Source organism: Gracilinanus agilis, chromosome 2, assembly GCF_016433145.1.
Source record: "Gracilinanus agilis isolate LMUSP501 chromosome 2, AgileGrace, whole genome shotgun sequence".
Classification (NCBI taxonomy): Eukaryota; Metazoa; Chordata; class Mammalia; order Didelphimorphia; family Didelphidae; genus Gracilinanus; species Gracilinanus agilis.
In genome coordinates, this window is record NC_058131.1 from 349,615,879 (window position 1) to 349,635,904 (window position 20,026).

The window sequence follows — 20,026 nt, forward strand, 5'->3', positions numbered from 1 at the left end:
TTTTAAACCCTTAACTTCTGTGTATTGACTTATAGGTGGAAGATTGGTAAGGGTAGGCAATGGGGGTCAAGTGACTTGCCCAGGGTCACACAGCTGGGAAGTGTCTGAGGCTGGATTTGAACCTAGGACCTCCTGTCTCTAGGCCTGACTCTCAATCCACTGAGCTACCCAGCTGCCCCCTGCCTTCTCATTTTTAATTCACTCCCACTTATTTATTTACTTATTTATCTATTTATCTGCTTATTTTATATTGTATATGTAATTAATTATCTATGTAAATATATATTTAGCTTATACATATTTAATTTATTGTATATTTATTTAATGTATATATATTTAATTTTATATTATATATAAATAGAAATATCTTTTATTATTTTTATTTTATATTATGTGTAAATACTATATCTTTATTATTATTATTTTATTATTATACTATATTATTATATTTATTTTAAATCCCAAGATCCCATTGTGATTCTCGAATATGTTCAATGTGCTTCCTCGCCGTAGTCCCACTTGGATTTTGTTGATATATATGGGGAGTCCCATGGTGTTGAGGGTTAAAAAAAATTCTCTAACCCACAGAGCGGAGACTGGTTTGGATAGGCAGGCCTCCTGGATAAAGGGCTTTTTCTTGTCTTAACCAGGACACTGCTTGGTCCTTGCTCACTTAGGAAGCAGAGGGACAGGCTTCAATCCCCGTCTTTTGTCACATGCATTTATACCTGATGAAGGAGCAATTTCTACAAGTTCCTATTGAGATTTGCTCGCACAGAAGGTACAATTTCACGGCTTCATTTACCTTAATTAGCAGAACAACTTGCTGTCAGGTTCTCTCCCACCCCTACCCCTTTAATATGTGCCAGCTGAAGCTCTGCTCAAAGGAGATGGAAGGCTGCCCAGCAGAAGTGGCTTCCGGGCTAAGGGAACACGACTGGCTTTTGAAAAGCAAGAATAAAAGAAATCTCCTGTTTGGGGGCTCCCTTCCCTGTCAATTGGAACACTTTCAGTGGGAACAAGGAAACCCCCTGCACACTTACTAGACTATCGTGGGGAAGAGCGTCTCTCGTTTCAGCACAACAGCATGTGCAGAGTGAGTAGGGCTTTGGGGGGGCAGCTACAGACTAGCCTTCTGCCACGGGCTTCAAAAGACCTGATATTTTTCCTGGACACGAGTTACACAGTGCTTCCTTCTTAATCAACAACACAAATGGGTTTTTGGAAAGAGAATGAATGACTGGAGGGATGTCTTGGATTTAACAGGTTCATAGAATATCAAAGCTGGAAGGACCTTAAAGATTATAGAATTAAATCTCCTTATTATTATTATTATCATTGTTATTATTTAAACCCTTACCTTCTACCTTAGAATCAATACAGTAAATTGGTCCCCAGGCAGAAGAGTGGTAAGGGCTAGGCAGTGGGGGTTAAGTGACTTGCCCAGGGTCACACAGCTAGAAAGTGTCTGAGGCTAGATTTGAACCTAGGACCTCCCACCTCCAAATCCACTAAGCTACCCAGCTGCCCCCTATTATTATTAAAATTAATTTTGTTATTATTAGTATAATATTAAGAACATTAAAAATATTTACAATTGTGTTAAAAATAATAACAATAGCTCCAAAGTACTTTAGATACACTATCTCATTCAACCACTATTTTCATTCAGGAAACTTAGGCTTAGAGAAGTTGTGACTTTTCTAGGGTCATGCAGCCAGGATGTGGCCAGGATGGGATTCAAACCCAAGTCCCTCTTGACTCCAAATCCAACATTCTACCCCCTACATAATGCAAACGCTTTTAGAGATGTGGAGACTGAGGCACAGAGAGGGAAGAGGACTTTCCTAAGGTCCTTTAGGGAGTTTGCAGCAAAGCAGGAACAGTATCCAGATCTCTTGAATCTCAGGGCAAGGCAAGGCAAGGCAAGGCAAGGCAAGGCAAGGCAAGGCAAGGCAAGGCAATGCCTGCCACACCACGTTTCCTTCTCGTCCTGTTCATTGTCTCTAACACTGGCTGAGGTTAAGTTGGGTCCCCCCCACCGTCCCTGAGAAGTACAGAATTACTGACCTGCAGTGGTTAATGCCGCACTCTCGGCTGGGGTAATCGCCGTCCCAGTCACTATTTCCTGGGGTGTTAGATGTGCCAGGGGAGCGGGAGCCAACGCTGCTTTGGAACTCAGGTGAGATGTGTGAGAAATCCTGCAGAGAGATGGCGTGGAGAGGAAAAAAGATACAAACACACTGCGAACCCCAGCAGGCGGGAACCCAGGCAGGGAGCAGGGGAAGGCACCCCGCCCAGAAGCATGTAAGGAATTTTGTGGTGAAAAGGGAAGGATAAGGGAAACCGAGGCAGGCTACTGTGAGGTTTGCTAGTTGGACCCATTTCTCACCCTCTGGCTGGTTTTGGCGGCTCTGACTTACGACAACCCCTAAAAAAACCATAACCCTTTATTATTGGGGCAGGTAGGTAACTCGGTGCATAGAGAGCCAGGTCTGGAGATGGAAGGTCCTGAGTTCAAATTTGGTCTCAGATACTTCCTAGGTGTGTGACTCTGGGCAAGTCACTTAACCCCCATTGCCTAGCACTCTTCTGCTTTAAAACCAAAACGCAGTACTGATTCTAAGACAGAAGATTAGAGTTAAAAAAAAAAAAAGAACATTATTCTATTCAGAGGTGGAAAGGGCTTTATTTTTCATTTTACAAAATGGTCACCACCTTATTGACTACCCTCAGCAAAACCGTGGGCATGTTTCAGCACCCTGGGCATGACAGCCAAAACCTACAAGGATGCTCACTCTTCTGCTTCTCTCCTTCTGCCACTCTTTTACCCATACTCTGACTCCCACTTTCTAGCTCTGAAAACATCTAATCAAGACTGCCAGGGGGCAGCTGGGTGGCTCAGTGGCTTGAGAGAGTCAGGCCTAGAGACGGGAGGTCCTGGGTTCAAATCTGGCCTCACACACTTCCTAGCTGTGTGACACTGGGCAAGTCACTTAACCCCCATTGCTTAGCCCTTACTGCTCTTCTGTCTTGGAGCCAATACATAGTATTGATTCCAAGATGGAAGGTAAGGGCTTAAAAAAAAAGACTGCCATCATTCCAGGAAAGGGTATATTAATGTATTCCTTTTACCACCTCAAAACTTTCCAAAGTGGGCAGCTAGGAAGCTCAGTGGACAGAGTGCCCAATCTGGAGTCAGGAAGGCTCATCTTCCCAAGTTCAAATTTAGCCTCAACCACTTACTAGCCATGTGACCCTGAGAAAGTCACTTAATTATGTTGGCCCCAGGCTCCTCACCTGTAAAATCAACTGGAGAAGGAAAATGGCAAACCACTCTAGTATCTTTGCCAAGAAAACCCCCAATGGGGTCACATAGAATTGGATATGACTGAAAAATGGTTGAATAACAACAATATAACTTTCCAAATCAAAATATCCCTCCGTGACCATCACTTCTCTAGAAATATCTCTTCCCCTTTTAAAAATGTAAACCCTTCGAGGGCAGGTTCTGTATCTGCTTTTACATTTATATCCTTGGCAGGGTAGTAAACATTTAAATAAATGCTTTCTGATTAGCACAGCTTGGCATGTAGTAAGTGCTTAACAAATGGCCTTTTATTCATCCATTCATCCATTCCTCTCTTCTGATCAGGCCTCTTGATTTCAATGGATGATGTGAAAAATGCCTTGCCCATGGTAAGCAGTATTTAATGCAGGTAATTTTTACCCAAGAACCACCATGCAAATCTGTGTATTTTCCTTCTCACAGTCTGTTTCTCATGTTTTTGTTTGCTTTAAAAAAAATAAACTTTTTATAAAGGGAGTATTTTTGACCTAGCATCAGTAAAGCTGGGTTCTGAATTTTGAGCCCATACAATGGTGGGGCTGCATGAAATTACCCACACTCTTCCAACTGAGGAAATGCAAACCCTTTGAAAGAAAAAAACATATTTCATTTTTGTTTGTGTATCCTAGTACCTAGCACAGAGCATAGGGGAGGTTCATATCTCCCTCTTTCTCTCTCCTCCAGTATTATAGATCCCTACTCCTGGGATGTGGTGAGAGAATGAAGGGAGAAATTCCTCTCTCCTTTCTCCCCCTACCTCCCTGGGCCTTGGATAATTGGAGGAGGGGTGCTGCCTTGCTGACCCTCTTTTTCCTGGTATGTCCTGAGCATATGTGCAGAGGATGTTGCCCCCTTGTCAATTCTTTTTGTTTTAAACCCTTACCTTCTATCTAAGAATCAATATACTGTGTATTAGTTCTAAAAAGTCTAGGGAATTGGGTTTAAGTGACTTGCCCAGGGTCACACAGCTAGGAAGTATCTGAAGCCAGTCTGAACCCAGGACCTCCAGTTCTAGGTCGGGCTCTCAATCCACTGAGCCATCTGGTTGCCCCCCACCTTGTAGATTCTTTTTTTTTTTTTTAACCCTTAACTTCCATCTTAGAGTCAATACTGTGTATTGGTTCCAAGGCAGAAGAGTGGTAAGGGCTAGGCAATGGGGGTTAAGTGACTTGCCCAGGGTCACACAGATGGGAAGTGTCTAAGGCCAGATTTGAACCCAGGACCTCCCATTTCTAGGCCTGGCTCTCAATCCACTGAGCTACCCAGCTGCCCCCGTAGATTCTTAATAAATCTTTATTAAGTGAATTGAAGGGAAGAGCAAACACTTAGGAGACAGGGACTACAGAAAAGAAGTTTTCTCTTTGGGAAGCAAAGAGGCATGTTTTGGGGATTAGATATAAGATTAGATATAAGGCTCTGACCTCAGCAGACCTGTGTTTTTCACAACTCCAACCCCACACCTCAGATCTCTGAATTTTTCCATTCTGTCTCCTAAGAGTTCTTTCGCCATTCTAGGCCAAGCAAAGTTTGTTGTCAGGCCTGGACTGAGCCAGAAGTCATGGGATCTGGACCCCTCACTCACCTGCTGCCCTGGGGGCGAGGTACTCATCGGGGGCTGGACCTGTAGTGCCATGGGCGGAGGAGACAAGATGGACTGCTGGGGGACTGGCTGCATGCTGAGGGACTGGTTGAGGATGGCGCTCTGGGGGTGATGCAGGGCCAGCTGCTGGTGGAGAGGAGGACTGATCTGGAAAGATGGCGGCGGTGGCGGCGGTGGCGGCGAGGCACTGATGCTGGGCAGCATGGATTTGGAGTTGAGGGTCCTGGAGAGGCTGGGGTGAGGGTGGCCACGGTAGCCCTGGAGGTCAGATGGGGACAGGAACGAACCAAGGCCCGGGTAGGGCGATGAAGCCTGGGGCGGTATGGTATACATGGCAGGCTGCTTGGGGGGAATCATTTTAGAAGATGGATTAGGCTGGGTGGGCTTGGCCTCATTCTGTTCAGCAGAGCTCTGGAAGGGAAGCAGGAGAATGGATAAGAAAATGTTGGTGATGTGCATGAGATAGTTCAATCCTGTGCTTTCTTACACCCTATTATAGGATGATCTACCTTGATTGAGTATCTGTAAACTAAAGGTCTGACACATACTCCCCCATGACCTCTCTCTTCTCTTCTTAGTCCTGATCCCAAGTCCTGTGCCTCTTAATTGTTGTACCTGCTTCAAATCATTTTCCCTTCCCCTCTCCAAATCCATTTTCCATTCAGCTGCCAGAGTGACTTTTTCTTTAAAACCCTTACCTTCTGACTTAGAATCAATACTGTGTATTGCTTCCAAGGTAGAAGAGTAGTAAGGGTTAGGCAATGGAGGTTAAGTGACTTGCCCAGGGTCACACAGCTAGGAAGTGTCTAAGACCAGACGTGAAGCCAGGACCTCCCATCTCTGGGCCTGGCTCTCAATCCACTGAGCTACTTGCTGGCACTCAAAGTGACTTTTTTTAAAGTGTAAGTCTAAGCATGTTTTTCTTCCACTCAATAAATTTTAGTGGCTCTGGATCTCTTCTACAATCAAATATAAATGCCTCTCTTTGGCATTTAAATTCCTTCAGGCTCCTACTTTCCTTTTCAGATTTAAATTCATTCTCCTTTACCTACACTTTGGTGCAGTTGAACTGGACTATTTGTTCTTGGTCTCATGCAGGATTCCCATCTCCTACCTTCTTTGCACAGGCCATTCTCCATGTCTGGATTCCCTCACCTCTGCCTCTTAGAGTTCTTAGTTTCCAGAAGCTCCCCCATAAGGCCATTGCTGATTCCCCAAGCTATTAGTGCTTTCCCTCAGAAATTACTTTGTATTTTATTTTGAATTTTCACATTGTTTCTCTCCAATAGAATGTAACCTCCTTGAGGGCTTGTACTATTTTGGTCTTGTCTTTGTAGTCCTAGTGACTAACATAGTTCTAAATATAGGTGATACTAGAATTCAGAGACTCTAGATATTAGCCATGGTTTGGAGTTTAATTCTAATGGTCCTTATAGCCCCAATGGTTATCTATGCCTCATACAGACCCAAGGGCTAATGCTTAGGGATTGAATCCTGACTGCCTCACCAGGGAAAGGGAAATAACAGGCTGTAGGTACCTTTGGAATCTTAGTGTGTCAGAGTTGGGAGGGACCTCAGAGACCCCAAACAAGTCTCCCTCATGTTTCAGAGGAGGAAACTAAAGCCCCAAAACAAAAAGAGATATCCTCAAGGTTATACAGTGAGTTAGTGAAAGGAGTAGGACCTATTTTCTTGATATCTAGCACAGTGTACTTTATGCTGTATATTCAACCCCATTTCAAAAGCTAAGAATTGGTTAGCATACCTGAAAACCCCAACAAGAGGATTTCTGGAAACAGCAAGAGGCCCAAAGGATTAGTTTTTTTGCCTTAGATTTTGTGGCCACTTGTAGAGCCTGAAGGATGCCCTTGTTCATGGTTAGGCTGTCCATGCCTATATCACCACATCCAAGGACATATCTCCTCTGCCTTTGTTCCCTCCTTTACTCTCTCTTTCTCCTTTCCATTCCTTCCTTTCCTCCCCTCACTCCATCCTCCGTACCTTCCCAAAGTCCTAGGAGAGACCAGAGGAAAACTGAGAAATCTCTTTTAAACCCATTTCTAGTTTTCCTTTCCCTGTAATGCTTCTTGGGAACTATTGTTACTCCCTTTCTGAATTACCAAAGCTATTTGTGTTTCCACAAAGGGAGGAGTTTCCCCATATCCTGCTTCTTCCAGGAGTTTTAGAAACTGACCAGTGTGGTGCCAGGCTGTTACATCCATCACACATGTCACTGTGAAGTGATACAAGGACTAGAGAGTCTGATGCCCCAAAGGGCCCAGACTGGGGACAAGGGTAGGGGGAGAGGGAGAGAGGGAGGAAGGGGGAGAGAGAGAGAGTATTGTGTGTGTGTGTGTGTGTGTGTGTGTATGTGTGTGTGTGTGATACAGTTATGTTCACATGAAAACAATAATGGATCCCAATCACAGGAAGTAGAGAGAAATGACAGAAGAAATGGCTTTTTTTTTTCTTTTCAGGAAATGGTCTCATTTGAGTTTGTTTGAGTTTTCTTAGGTGCTTTCAGAAAGCAGAGGCTATTGGATTCTGCCTTGGATTCAGAGACATAGCCTCTGGGGTAGAAAAAAACATAGGCGAAACACCAATAATCCTGTTTGTCAAGTCCCCCACCCCAAACCCCATAAACATCCAGGAAGCTAATTAAGTTCCCCAAAGCCAAGGAGAGTGACTTTGGCATTTAGTTTTTAGCCTTTTTTGCCTGACAACTTGACCTTTAAATCACAGCCTAGTTCTAGTTGTAGAATAGAAAAAGGCTTATGTGAGTCTTGGAATCAAGTCCTACTCTCTTTTTTTGGACATTAAATAGGAAGATAGAAAAGGGGAAAAAAATTCAACAACTTTGAAACTTGAAAAATGTGGCTTAGAGAGTGGGTAAAGCCTTGCCTGGTTCATATAGCTCCTGCCTTTTGAGCTTTTCTCTCCAAGGGAAATATTGCCAAGCAACAGAGAAGGCAGTTGGGTAGCCAACTAATAGGATTCAGGGGGCCCACGTTCTAGTTTTCCTTCTGCCACTAACTCCTTATATGGCCGTGGACAAGTCCCTTTCCCTCCCCAAGCCTCAGTTTCTTCATCTGTAAATGGAGGGCATTAGATTAGACAAATTGTAAGTTTCTATTCAACTCTGGTTTTGATGTTCTCTGAATATGGCAGTCAGGGCAATGCTATTTTGTGCTAACTTCCGTGCTGGCACAGTCCACATTCCCTGTATACAAGAGTATGCCAGAGCCAGTTCTGACCATTTAGCTGATGGTTAAATTTTCAGTGTGAGCATGGATAGCTTGGAAATTGGAGACTGCTAAAAACTGGACTTGATCTATTGTCTTGTTCATTGTGGAGACTTATGATAATGATGGAGAAAAAGGTTTATGATATATAGTCCAATAAAAACTGTATGTGTTAAAAAAATTGTAGGTGTATCCATTCCCCACCCTCCCCTCCCTTCCCGCCCCACACCAAGACTCTGGTTGTTAAACATTTAGTAGCACACCCTGCCTGTATTCCTTCAGCCTAAAGAGCAGTAGCTAAGATGGCCAAGAGTATGGGCAGCATGGTTACGAATACTTTTTATCAAATGGCTCCTCCTCAGAGATTCTCAGGAGATGCAACTAATTTATCACATCCAGAGAGCTTACTGGCTAGATGAAAAGTGGGGCTGGTTACCTTGGAAACGAGGCTGGCCCGATAGGCTGCCAGTGCCTTTAAATATTCTTTCTTTGCAGCTTCGGTTTTTCTCTTATAGGCCTGGAAGAAGAAAACAATGAATCCTGTTAGTAAGAGAAGCTGAGTGAACTCCAGCCTCACCCGAGTCCCTGTTTTACCTCCCAGAGAGGCCTGTCTTAGCCGTGTAAGGACATCATCCATAAGAATGATGGAGGACCATTTTGTCTCACATTCTTGTGCTTCAGGGATATCCGAGCTCAGATGATGCCCCTTTTGTCTCAGCCTCCCATGATGGCACAGGAAGGGATGTCCAGACCCTTTTCCCAACCCCAATCAATGTTCAGTTCAGTAGTGGAAAAAATACTCTTTGGAGTACGAATACCTGGGTTCGAGTCCAGCCTGAGTCCTACTTATTAACTGTGTGATCCTGGACAAATCACCCAACCCCTGGGAACCTCCGTCTTCTTTTGGGTCAAAGTGGCATAATAATGATGGTGCCTACCTCACAGAGTTGAGATAACCATTGTAAAATACTTTCAGAGTGTTCTGAATGACTGATATCTTTCGTGACTGTGGGGACTTTTCCATTTATTAGGTTCTCTTGCCCTTACAGGCATTTCTCCTTCCTGTGGTCAACCCCATGGAAAGTGAGTTCTCTTGTAGTGGCCGCCTTTAGGACGGCCGGCCTTTTGGCCCTCTGTGTGTACATACATACAGAGCTGGGAATTCAAATGCAGGTCCTGCTCTGCAGAACTTCTGGCTCAGAGTCATCCCTGGTGCCAGCAAACGTGGAATAGGGTGATTTCAGAGAGGGAAGCAGAGGTTATTCCTAGAGTGAGCCCAGAGATCTCAGGTTACTGCAGGATGTGAGGCTGGCCTCCTGGGCCAAACTGAAGGAACACTGGCAGTAACTGGAGACAGCTTGGTTAGATGTGGGGACTTGGTTTCACTCCTTATTAGCGTGTGTCTCCTTGGGTGAGTCCCTCATTCCCTTTGAGCCATAGATTCCTCACCTGCAAAGTGAGGAGAATCCCTCCCGTTTACACCATCTCTACCTTGTTGGCACATTATTTCCCCGCGTTAGACTAGGAGCTCTTGGAGGGCAGGGACTGTAGTTCTGCCTTTGTATCCCCAGAGTATAGTAGTAGGTGCTTAGCGATGCCTCTTGACTGCTAGCAGTTGTGAAAATGATTTGAGAAGCATACAGCAACGTAAGGAATGATGACACAGTTTTTGAACCTCTGTAAAAGTAATGCCTTTCTAGGAATGGGTCTGGGAATCTCCTTGGGATCTAGCCCCAGGATCGTGCATTTAAAATATGTATTTATTTATGAATTTAAAATTAAATTTATGCATTTAAAAATAAAGCAACTTTCCTTCTGTCATAGTATCAATTCTAAGATAGGAGAGCAGTAAGGGCAAGGCTATAAGGGTTAAGTAACTTGTTTAGGGTTGCCCAGTTACTAAGTGTCTAAGGTCAAATTTGAACTCAGGACCTCCTGTCTCTAGGCCTAGTGCTCTATCCACTGTGCTGTTTAGCTGCTCCCATGCTATGTATTGTACTCTTAGGTATTGTGGAAAGAGTGCTAGATTTGGAGTCAAGGTCTAAAGCCTAAACAGAAATAGTAGTAACATTTTTTTTTTTTTTGCAGAGTGCCTTACAGTATTCTCTCATTTTGTCCTCACAGGAACTCTGCTATTATTAGCCCCATTTTACAAATGAGGAAATCAAGGCAGATGGAAGATAAAGGACTTGCCCAGGCTTACACAGCTATTAAATGACTGAGGCTAGATTTGAACTCACATCTTCCTGACTTCAACACTCCATGCACTGTGCTACTCTGCTCTGCTATTTATTATGGTATTTCCTTAGACCTTCAACTTCCCTGGGTCTCAGTTTCTTTAGGTGTAAAAGGTGCAGTCTGGATGAGATAACCTCTAAAGTTCTTCCCAGCTCTCGATCCATGACCCTATAATTCCCATATCATTTTATCACTAAATGTCCCATCTGGTAGGGGGTACAGAGGAAAGAATCCTGGACTAGGTTTGGACAGGTTTTGTTTCTCATACTTAACAGCTGTGTGACCTTAGGCAAGTCCCCTCCCTCTCTAGGCCTTGAATTCCTAATTTATAAAATGGAAATAATAGTTTTTGTGCTTCCTGGCTCACAGTGCTGCTGTGAGAAGAGTATTTGGTCAAAGGCAGAGCATTATGGAAATGCGAGCTGGCACGTTTACTTTAGGTTCCTCCTGATTTCTTTCGAGCCCTGAATCCAGGAGCCAGCACTCTTGAGAGAGAGACAGAGAGAGACCTAAGCCAGGTATACAGAGCCTTGGAGAGAAGGGCAGCAATTCTATTTGTTATTATTCAGTCATTTCAGTCGTGTCTGACTCTTTGTGATCCCAATGGGGGTTTTCTTGGCAAAGATCCTGGAGTGGTTTGCTATTCCCTTCTCTGTCTCATTTTATAAATGAGAAAATGGAGGCAAACAGAGCTAAGTGACTTGCCCAAGGTCACACAGCTAGTGTCTGAAGCCACCCCAGGAAGATGAATTTTCCTCACTCTAAGCCCACTACTCTACCCACTGTGCCACCTAGCTGCCTGCCATTTTATATAGCTCTCTCTAACAGCCCGGGACTTGCCAATGTAATCCACCAGCATGTGAGTGCCTGAGAAGGCTGACTGTCATCAAGTACCACCTGGGGAAAAGATAGGCAGCAGCGAAGAAAAAGAGTGTGTCAGGATTTCACTGACGGGCCAAGAGCACTGCAGAATCCCTGGGAAATTGTTTTTGTTTTTTAAATTTCGTTTCATTTTTTTTTCAATGAACCAAAGTGTGTTTCCCCTCCTTCTCCCATCTGTACCCTCATCCCATGTTGGAAAAAATAAAATAAAAAATGCAGTCAAGCAGCATGAACTCCCACCCATTGGCCACGGGGGGGCATATTTTGTGGAAGATAGCTGGGACCCAGGGAAGCTTCTTCATCCTTCCTAATGCCAGGCTCTCCTTCCATCATTGCCTCTCGTATGAATTTCTGAGGCTCCGCAGGGTTTCTGTGTGTGGGGTTCAGCTACGTTGGGGGGGGGGGAAGCAGGGGTGGTGCGTTGTTCTGTCTTTGTGTTGTCTGTTTGAGTGGGAAGCTCGGAGGAGATTCTTTTAGTCTCTTTGTTTGTGGGTTGTAAGGATGAGTGGTGGGAATTTGCTTGTGATAGTATCTGGCCCCAAGCTCCGCTGGCTAAGAGAATGAAAAGTCTTTTTCTGAGGCTTGCCGTCCCCTTACAGCTAGAGAGCATGTGCAGGGGGAGCGGGGCCTCCCAGATAGCCAGGGCTTGTCTATTTCTGCCTCTTCCCAACCCCGAATCGCCTTCATTAAAGGAGACGCTCAGCGCTGCGGCCAGGGATGCTTAGTCTTGGGGCAGATTCCGTTAAGGGAGGGCCAGGGCGCCGTTTGACTGCGTGTGCAGCCACCCTGGGAGATGGAGCAGCTCAGTCCATCTCCCCCTGCCAGAGAATCCATCCTCTTTCCTAAAAGGGAGAAGGCACCCCCTGGGAGAGGGGCAGTGTGGCTCCAGGAGCGTGAGAAGAGTTGCTGTGGGGTGGCATCCCTCTATTGCAGTGGTTCCCAAACTTTTTTGGCCTACCGCCCCCTTTCCAGAAAAAATATTACGTAGCGCTCCTTGGAAATTATGAAACTATTTATTGAACTCAGAATAGAATGTAATGCAAAAAAAGTGTGGCCATCACTGCTCGCCTGGATCTCTGCAGCACCCACCAGGGGGCGGTAGTGCCCACTTTGTGAATCACTGCTCTGTTGGATGGGGGACAGATGAGGTGGGAGGATGCTGATTGCTGTGAGGAGGAAATGCATCCCCCTCTCCCTTCCCATGCCAGTGCTCTGGATTGTACCACGCTGGTTATGGCTCTGGTCATTCATTACTCCAAGAAAAAGCTCCTTCCCAGGGGGCCAGGATTCCCTGCAGCAAGACAGAGGCCTTGGCTGGCTGCTATGGATTCTCTCCCTGAGAAGTCATCCATAATGTTGGAGGGGCCTGCTCATGAGAGGAGCAAAATCTCTGGGAACCCCAGGATTCCTCCACTGCTGGGACAAGGGTTTAAGCGTTTTGGGAACCCAGTTCCTTTGGTCACTCCATTGATGACAATTCCTTTTTTTTTTTAACCCTTACCTTGCATCTTAGAATCAATACTGTGTATTGGTTCTAAGGCAGAGGAGTGGTAAGGGTAGGCAATGGGGGTGAAGTGACTTGCCTAGGGTCACACAGCTAGGAGGTGTCTGAAGCCACATTTGAAAGTGATTTATTTTTTTTTTTTAAAACCCTTGTACTTCGGTGTATTGTCTCATAGGTGGAAGATTGGTAAGGGTGGGCAATGGGGGTCAAGTGACTTGCCCTGGGTCACACAGCTGGGAAGTGGCTGAGGCCAGATTTGAACCTAGGACCTCCTGTCTCTAGGCCTGACTCTCACTCCACTGAGCTACCCAGCTGCCCCCTGAAGCCACATTTGAACCCAGGACCTCCTGTCTCTAGGCCTGACTCATCCACTGAGTCTCCCAGCTGCCCCTCCATTGATGACAATTCTTAACTGGCTTATGAGTCTTTGGGCCAGAAAGCAATACCTAATAATCTTAGTTGGAAGCAGAACCCTTGGAGGATCTCATCGGTGGCGGGGCAGAAGTGGGTACCCAGAATTATTATTAGCCTATTGGGAAAAAATGAATGATAAGCTTGAGTGGTAGAAACTTACTTTTCTTTTAAACCTTATTTTATGAAAATAGAGTATATTTATCTACTTATCCTCCCTCCCTCTAAAAAATACTGAATTTCCTGCCTAAAGATAGACCAAGCTGGGCTCGTTCTTGATGGGGAATAGAATCCACTGCACTACTTTCCTGCCTGAGCAAGTTTAGATAGAAGGGTCTGAAAGGAGATGTGAATAAATGATTCCCTTTGTTCTAGAACACGGGCACCTGACCAGCTAGAGTTTTTCTTTCATAATGCAGGGAAGGGCTAGGAGGCATGGTACAGTGGATCAAACCCAGGTTTTGGTGTCCAGGAGACCTGAATCTGAATACTGCTGCAGGTACTTTATAGCTGTGTGACCCTGGACAAGAAGACACTTAACCTCTCTCAGCCTCAGTTTCTTCACCTGTAAAATGAGAATAATAATAGCACCTATCTCACGGGGTAGGATCAAATGAAATACAGCACTCTGTAACCTTAAAAGACTACTGGAATAAATCTTAAAGTGCCAATGTTATCATTTCCTCCTCTCCCAAGACTATCAATTAATTTGCCAGGAATGTTGCTCTCCTGTAGCTTCTTTAGCTATAGTTCAGGGTAGTTGTGGCTTAAGATAGGATGGGCAATTCACCTTTCTGGGCTTTTCTCATGTTACCTTGAGGTACCTCAGGGACTTTGGGTAATTTACTTAGCCTCTCTGGAACTCAATTTCCTCATCTGCAAAATAAAGGAGTCGGATTTATTGACCTCTGAGGCCCTTCCTAGCTCTAGATGGGGGATCCCAGGCCTAGGGCAATACTTACTCTGACCCTTCAACTCCTCCTTCCTGCCTCCCACCCTTGAAGAAAGCCTGGCACCTTGGATAAATATAAAAGCATTGCTTTATCTCTATAGACTCAGGAGATGTGGATTTGAATCCCTGCTCTGTTATAGTTATCTTTGTAAATCCTGAGTAATCAGTCAATCAAATAATCAACGAAGAAGCATTTATTAAGGACTTCTATGTGCCAGAAATTTGGCTAATCAGTAGGGCCACCTCATATATACAATCTCTTGTCAAATCTTTTAATGATTAACCTCTGCAACATCCCTTATATAGATCTCCTCTCTACTTACAGAACCATAAGCCTTCTACAGGCCCTCATCTACTGCCATGGCCTCTTTTTTTTTTCAAACTCCCACCTTCTATATTAGAATCAATACTAAATGTTAGAGAGAGACAGAGAGAGACAGAGAGAAGAGAGGAGAGAGGAGAGAGAAAAGAGAAAAGAGAAAAAAGGAGAGAGAAGAGAAGAGAGGCGAGAGAGAAAGGGAAAGAGAGGGAAAGAAAGAAAAAGAAAAGAAAGAAAGGAAGAAGGAAAAGGAAGGATAAAAGAAAGAAGAAAGAAAAAGAAAAGAAGGAAGAAAGAAAGAAAAAAGGAAGAGGGGAGGAAGGAAGAAGAAAAGAAAAAAGAAATGTTAGAAGGTGTAACAAGTGGATTTGGGAAATGTATAAAACTACATTTCCCGTGATCCAACATGGTCCAACTGGTTTCCGTTTCCGACGTCTTGACGCAGGGGAGCGCTTAAATCTCGTGGGTTAGGAGGGAGTGCTCTCTTCTTTGGCGAGTAGGGCTTGGCTAGGAGGCAGTATGGAGGCGGCAGTTTTGAATGCTTACAAGCGCGTGGTCTAATGATTTTATCTATCAACATGGCTTTAATTAAAATACTAATATATATATTTATGCCAGCCTTTATCATTTTTAATTCTTATAATTGGAAGGGTTTTAAAAAAAGGTAAAAGATGGAAAGTTGAGGATAAGGAATAGCAAGAAGGCCAATTGTCCTAAACTATAAAACCTAAACAGGAAATGAACCTGGAAAGGAAGATTGGAATGAGTCTGTGAAGGGTTTTTAAATGCCAGGCAGAAATGCCATTTTTAGTTATAATTCATTTCTTCTCTTTTTCCTCAACATAGTGGGTCTCTGATCAATGCTTTTAAACACTAGGCGTTTAAAAGTGCTTTTATTCATATTGTAGTGTAGTTAGAGGTGGTAGGAAACCACTGGAGGTTTTGTGAGCAAAGTAATGACAGGGTAAGACCTTTGTTTTAGGAAAATCACTTTTGGCAGCTGTGTGGAGGAGGAGATGGAGAGGGGGAGAGACTTGAGGCAGAGAGACCAATTAAGGAGAAATCCTAATTGCCCAGGAGAAAGTTGATGAAGGTCTAAACTAGCATGGCGGCTGTGTGAGTAGGGAGAAGGGGGTGGATGCAGATGTTTTATAAGTAAAGCTGATGACTTGGCAACTGACTGGATGTGTAGGGTGAGGAAAAGTAGTCAAGGATGAGTAAGACGAGTAACAGCTCTCTGGCAAGGATAATGGCACTCTTGACAAAGAGAGGAATTCAGAAGGTGAGTGAATTTTGGTGATGATGGTGGTGAGGGAAGGTCAATTCTGGACAAGTTGAGTTTAAGATCTGGGCAATGAGGTGGCAAAGTGGAGAGTGCCAGACCTGGAGTCAGGAAGACTCCTCTTCCTGAGTTCAAATCCAGACCTAGATACTTAGTAGCAGTATGACCCTGGGCAAGTCACTTAACCCTCCTTGCCTCAGTTTCCTCATCTGTAAAGTGAGCTGAAGAAGGAAATGGCAGACTACTCCAGTATCTTTGCCAAGAAAACTTTCTAGCTTTCTAGCTGGGTGATATTGGACAAATCACTTCACCCCAGTTGCTTACCCCCCAACACTCTTCTGTCTTAAGAATTGATACTAAAACAGAAGAAGTTAAGGGTTTTTTAAAAAAAGAATAAGGAACAAGAGAATATTTGGGTAAATCACCTATCACCATCAGTTAAAAGGAGGAGCTTGGCCTAGATGACCTCTAAAGTTCTTCTCAGGGGGTAGCTGGGTGGCTCGGTGAATGGACAGCCAGGCCTAGAGATGGGAGGTCGTGGGTTCAAATGTGGCCTCTGACACTTCCTGGGCAAGTCACTTAGCCCCCATTGCCTAGCTCTTACTACTCTTATGCCTTGGACCTAATACACAGTATTCATTCTAAGATGGAAGGCGAGGGTTTAAAAATAAGTAAAATACAGTTCCTTCCAACTCCATATCTGGTGATGCCAAGGGTGACCCTTACATACTTGCACAAGCTGGAGGGAAAGATCAAGAAGATCCTTCCTGATTCCAAGCATCTGTTGTAGGAGAGGAGGAGGCGAACACTGAAAGTCATTTTTGGACTATGCCAGGTTATGTCACTTCATTTTTAAAAAATATTTTTATAAAAACATTTCTCCATGGTTCCATGATTCCTGTTGTCTCTCTCCTCCCCTCCCTGAGCGGCCAAGCACTTCCCCTGGGTTATACACATGTTTTCAAGAAAACAAGGCCAAACGCTGATGTGTTTCAGTCAGTTTGGTGAGTCACCTGGCTTTGAATTGATAAAGAGAATTCACAGAACTATGGGATTTTAGAGCCGTGAGGGATGTTCTTGCCAAAGTCTGGCTGTGGGCTAAGAAGCAAAGGGTTTAAGGGAAGGAATCCTGGGCAGGGGGCAGGGATGTGCTGCTAAATGTTTAATAACTAGTTCTGAGAGATTTGGGAGGGAATGAACTCAATACACAGCAAAAAAATTTTTTTTAAATTTTTAAGTAAAACATTTTAAGTAAATTTTAATTTTAAGTAAATCTTAAGCAAAAAAAAAAAAATAAAATCTGAGGTCACATTTGAACCCAGGATACCTCCGGGCTCTAGCCACTGGGGCACCTAATTGCCTCCTAATACACACGTGTCAGTTTAATCTGCCTTACCAACCATTCTCTCAGTTCCTTCCTTAATTCTATTTAATCAACAACACAATCAGCGAAGAATCCAGATTTGTCGCCTTTGCTGAGGGCTATCGGGGCTGGGGGCTGTCGGGGCTGGCTCAGCACATCCTTGCCTAAGAATCAGAAGGTCTGGGTGTTGGTCCCCTAGCTCGGCGCTCCCTGCGTGACTGTGGGGCAGTCATTCTCCTATTCTGAGCCTCAGTCTTCCCATCTGTGAAATGAGGGGAGGAGCTCCGGGCGCACTGGCCGACCTCTAAGGCCCCTGCTGGTGCAGCCTCTCCGACTCTCAGGGAGCCCTGCCTGCAACGACGACAGGCGCCGGTAGAGGGAAGCGGCGTCACGTCTGAGGAGGAGTCACGGCAACTAGAAAGCCCCGAAAGCCCGAGGAAACAGGGACCAGCCGCAGGAGAGTTTGCCTACCGCGGTGCATTGTTGGGCCAGGGGTGGACCGACAGAGAGAGGAAGCAGTGAGGTAGAGTGGAAAAAGCACTGGATGGGGAGACAGACCCGGGTTCGACTAAGCTGTGTGCTGCTTACTCTGTGTGACCTGGAGCAAAGTGCTTACCTGCGCTGGGCCTCAGTTTCCTCGTCTGTAAAATGAACAATGAGTTTGGACTAAATGGCTCCCACGCTCCTTTTCAGCTTTCAATCTGTGATCATGGACCTCATCTCTGCCCAATCCTCCTCCGCTCTCTCCCTCTCCTCTCTGATCCGCCTCCAAAGTCATTTCCCTATTCCACCCCCCTCCCCCCCAGGATTAACCCTATCCCTCCCGCCTCTATATACCCAGAATCCTCTCTGCTCTGGCTTCAGCCTTACCCGGCATTTTGGTTCCTTCACTGATTTTCCACACCAGCCAAACAAGCAAGTTTCCATTTCCCATCTCTGGTCCTTTGCACAAGTTGTTTCCCAGTGCCTGAAATGCCACCCTTCCTTTCCCTACCTTTTGAACCTTGGCTTCCTTTTCTCCTGCTGCTTCTTTGATTTACTTCCCTCTCTACCAACAATGCATAGGAAGGAAACAAGTTTTTAATGAAACACCTACTGTGTGCCAGGCACTGTGTTAATAAGTGCTTTAAAATGGGATCTCCTTTTGTTCTTACATCAGTCCTTCCAAGTAGGTGCTCTGGGGACCTCCATTTTATAGCTGAGGAAACTGAGGCCAACAGAGGTTAAGTGACTTGCTCAGGGTCGCCTGGCTAGCAAGTGTCTGAGGCTGTATTTGAACTCAGACTTTTTTTTTTTTTTTTCTCCAGGCCCATTTCTCTATCCACTGTACCACCTAGTTGTAAATACAGCTTTCTTAAATAAGAATAGCTAGCATTTATATAGCATTTACTATGTTGCTAGGTACTGTGCCAAGTGCTTTATGGTTCTAATCTCATTTAACCCTCACAACAAGTAGGTGCTCTTATTATCTCCAGCTTACAGTTGAGGAAACTGAGGCCAACAGAGGTTAAGTGACTTGCCCAGCTTGTGAGTGTCTGAGGCTGGATTTGAACTCAGATTTTTTTTTTTGACTCCAGGCCCAGCTCTCTATTCCATTGCACCAACTAGTTATAAATGTGGCTTTCTTAAATAATATGATAGCTAACATTTATATAGCATTTACTATGTGCTAGGTACTGTGCCAAGTGCTTTACTGTTCTGATCTTATTTAACCTTCACAAGAAGTAGATGCTCTTATTATTTTTTATTATCTTATTATTATTTTATAGTTGAGGAAACTGAGGTCAACAGAAGTTGACTTGCCCAAGCTCACACAATCAGTAACTGTTGGGGATGGGATTTGAATTCAGATTTTTTTGATTCCAGACCCCAGCCATCAATCCATTTTACTACCTAGTTATAAACTCAGCTTTCTTTAAGACCAGGGGCTCTTTACCTGGGCGCTTTGAACTTCAAAAACAAAAACAAAAAACCCCTTTACTTTCCACCTTAGAATCAATACTAAGTGTCATATCTATAGCAGAAGGGTGGTAAGGGCTATCAATAAGGGTTAAGGGACTTGCCCAGGATCACACAGCTCAGAAGTGTCAGGCCAGATTTGAACCCAAAATCTCCTGACTGCAAACCAGGCACTCTGCCTACCGAGCCACTCAGCTGCCCCTCTGTGAACTTTAAAAAAGATATTTTGATATATAGCTGGTTTCCTTTGTAATCCATCTCATTATATAATAATAAAAAATTATAATCCTATCTGTTTTATTTTCTGCATCTACAAACATGATTCTGTGAAGAGGGCTACAGGCTTCATCAGCCTGCTAAAGGGGTCTGATCCATGTGGATGCTGTGGCTGCAGGGTGGCTGCAGACATGCTTGTCCTGTCCCGGTGAGGTCCCTGATGTGAGCAGACACAGGACACAATGGGGCCTGGTTCAAGGTTCAGCTCAAACACCACCTTCTGATCCCCCAAGATGCCAGGGCTCCCCAACAAACTCCTATCAGACATATTTTGCATAGATTTCCCAATGAGTCGTGCCCATTTGTGTCTGCATGCAAATACACAGCACCACTAGCAGGGAGGACAGCCTGGAAGGAAGTCAAGGTCTGGGGCCTCACCTTGACCTGAACCTTGTTAAAGTGCCTCGAGGGGCTATTCCAAATACAACAGAATCATGCCTTCTCCTTGGTGGCTGCCAACCTTTCTTGCTCCTTGCCCAGGTCCCCCCTCCCCCCCCCCCCAGACACAGAAGGTCCTTACAGACATTTTTTTTTAAACCCTTCCCATCCCTCTTGAAATCAATACTATGTATTGGTTCCAAAGCAGAAAATCGGCAAGGACCTGGCAATGGGGGTGAAGTGACTTGCCCAGGGTCACACAGCTTGAGAA

The 20,026-nt window shown here is 44.7% G+C and overlaps 1 protein-coding gene across 1 annotated transcript in view; it reads right to left on the minus strand.

Annotated features, from left to right (window-relative positions):
• Positions 1-20,026, minus strand: part of TOX2 (TOX high mobility group box family member 2) — a 195,044-nt gene that overhangs the window by 6,908 nt on the left and 168,110 nt on the right. Inside the window, exons 6-8 of the mRNA XM_044659807.1 lie at positions 8,628-8,708; positions 4,932-5,360; positions 2,071-2,201 (exon numbers count right to left, since the gene is read on the minus strand). Coding sequence (XP_044515742.1) covers positions 2,071-2,201; positions 4,932-5,360; positions 8,628-8,708 — 641 coding nt within the window. The remainder of the gene's footprint in view (positions 1-2,070; positions 2,202-4,931; positions 5,361-8,627; positions 8,709-20,026) is intronic.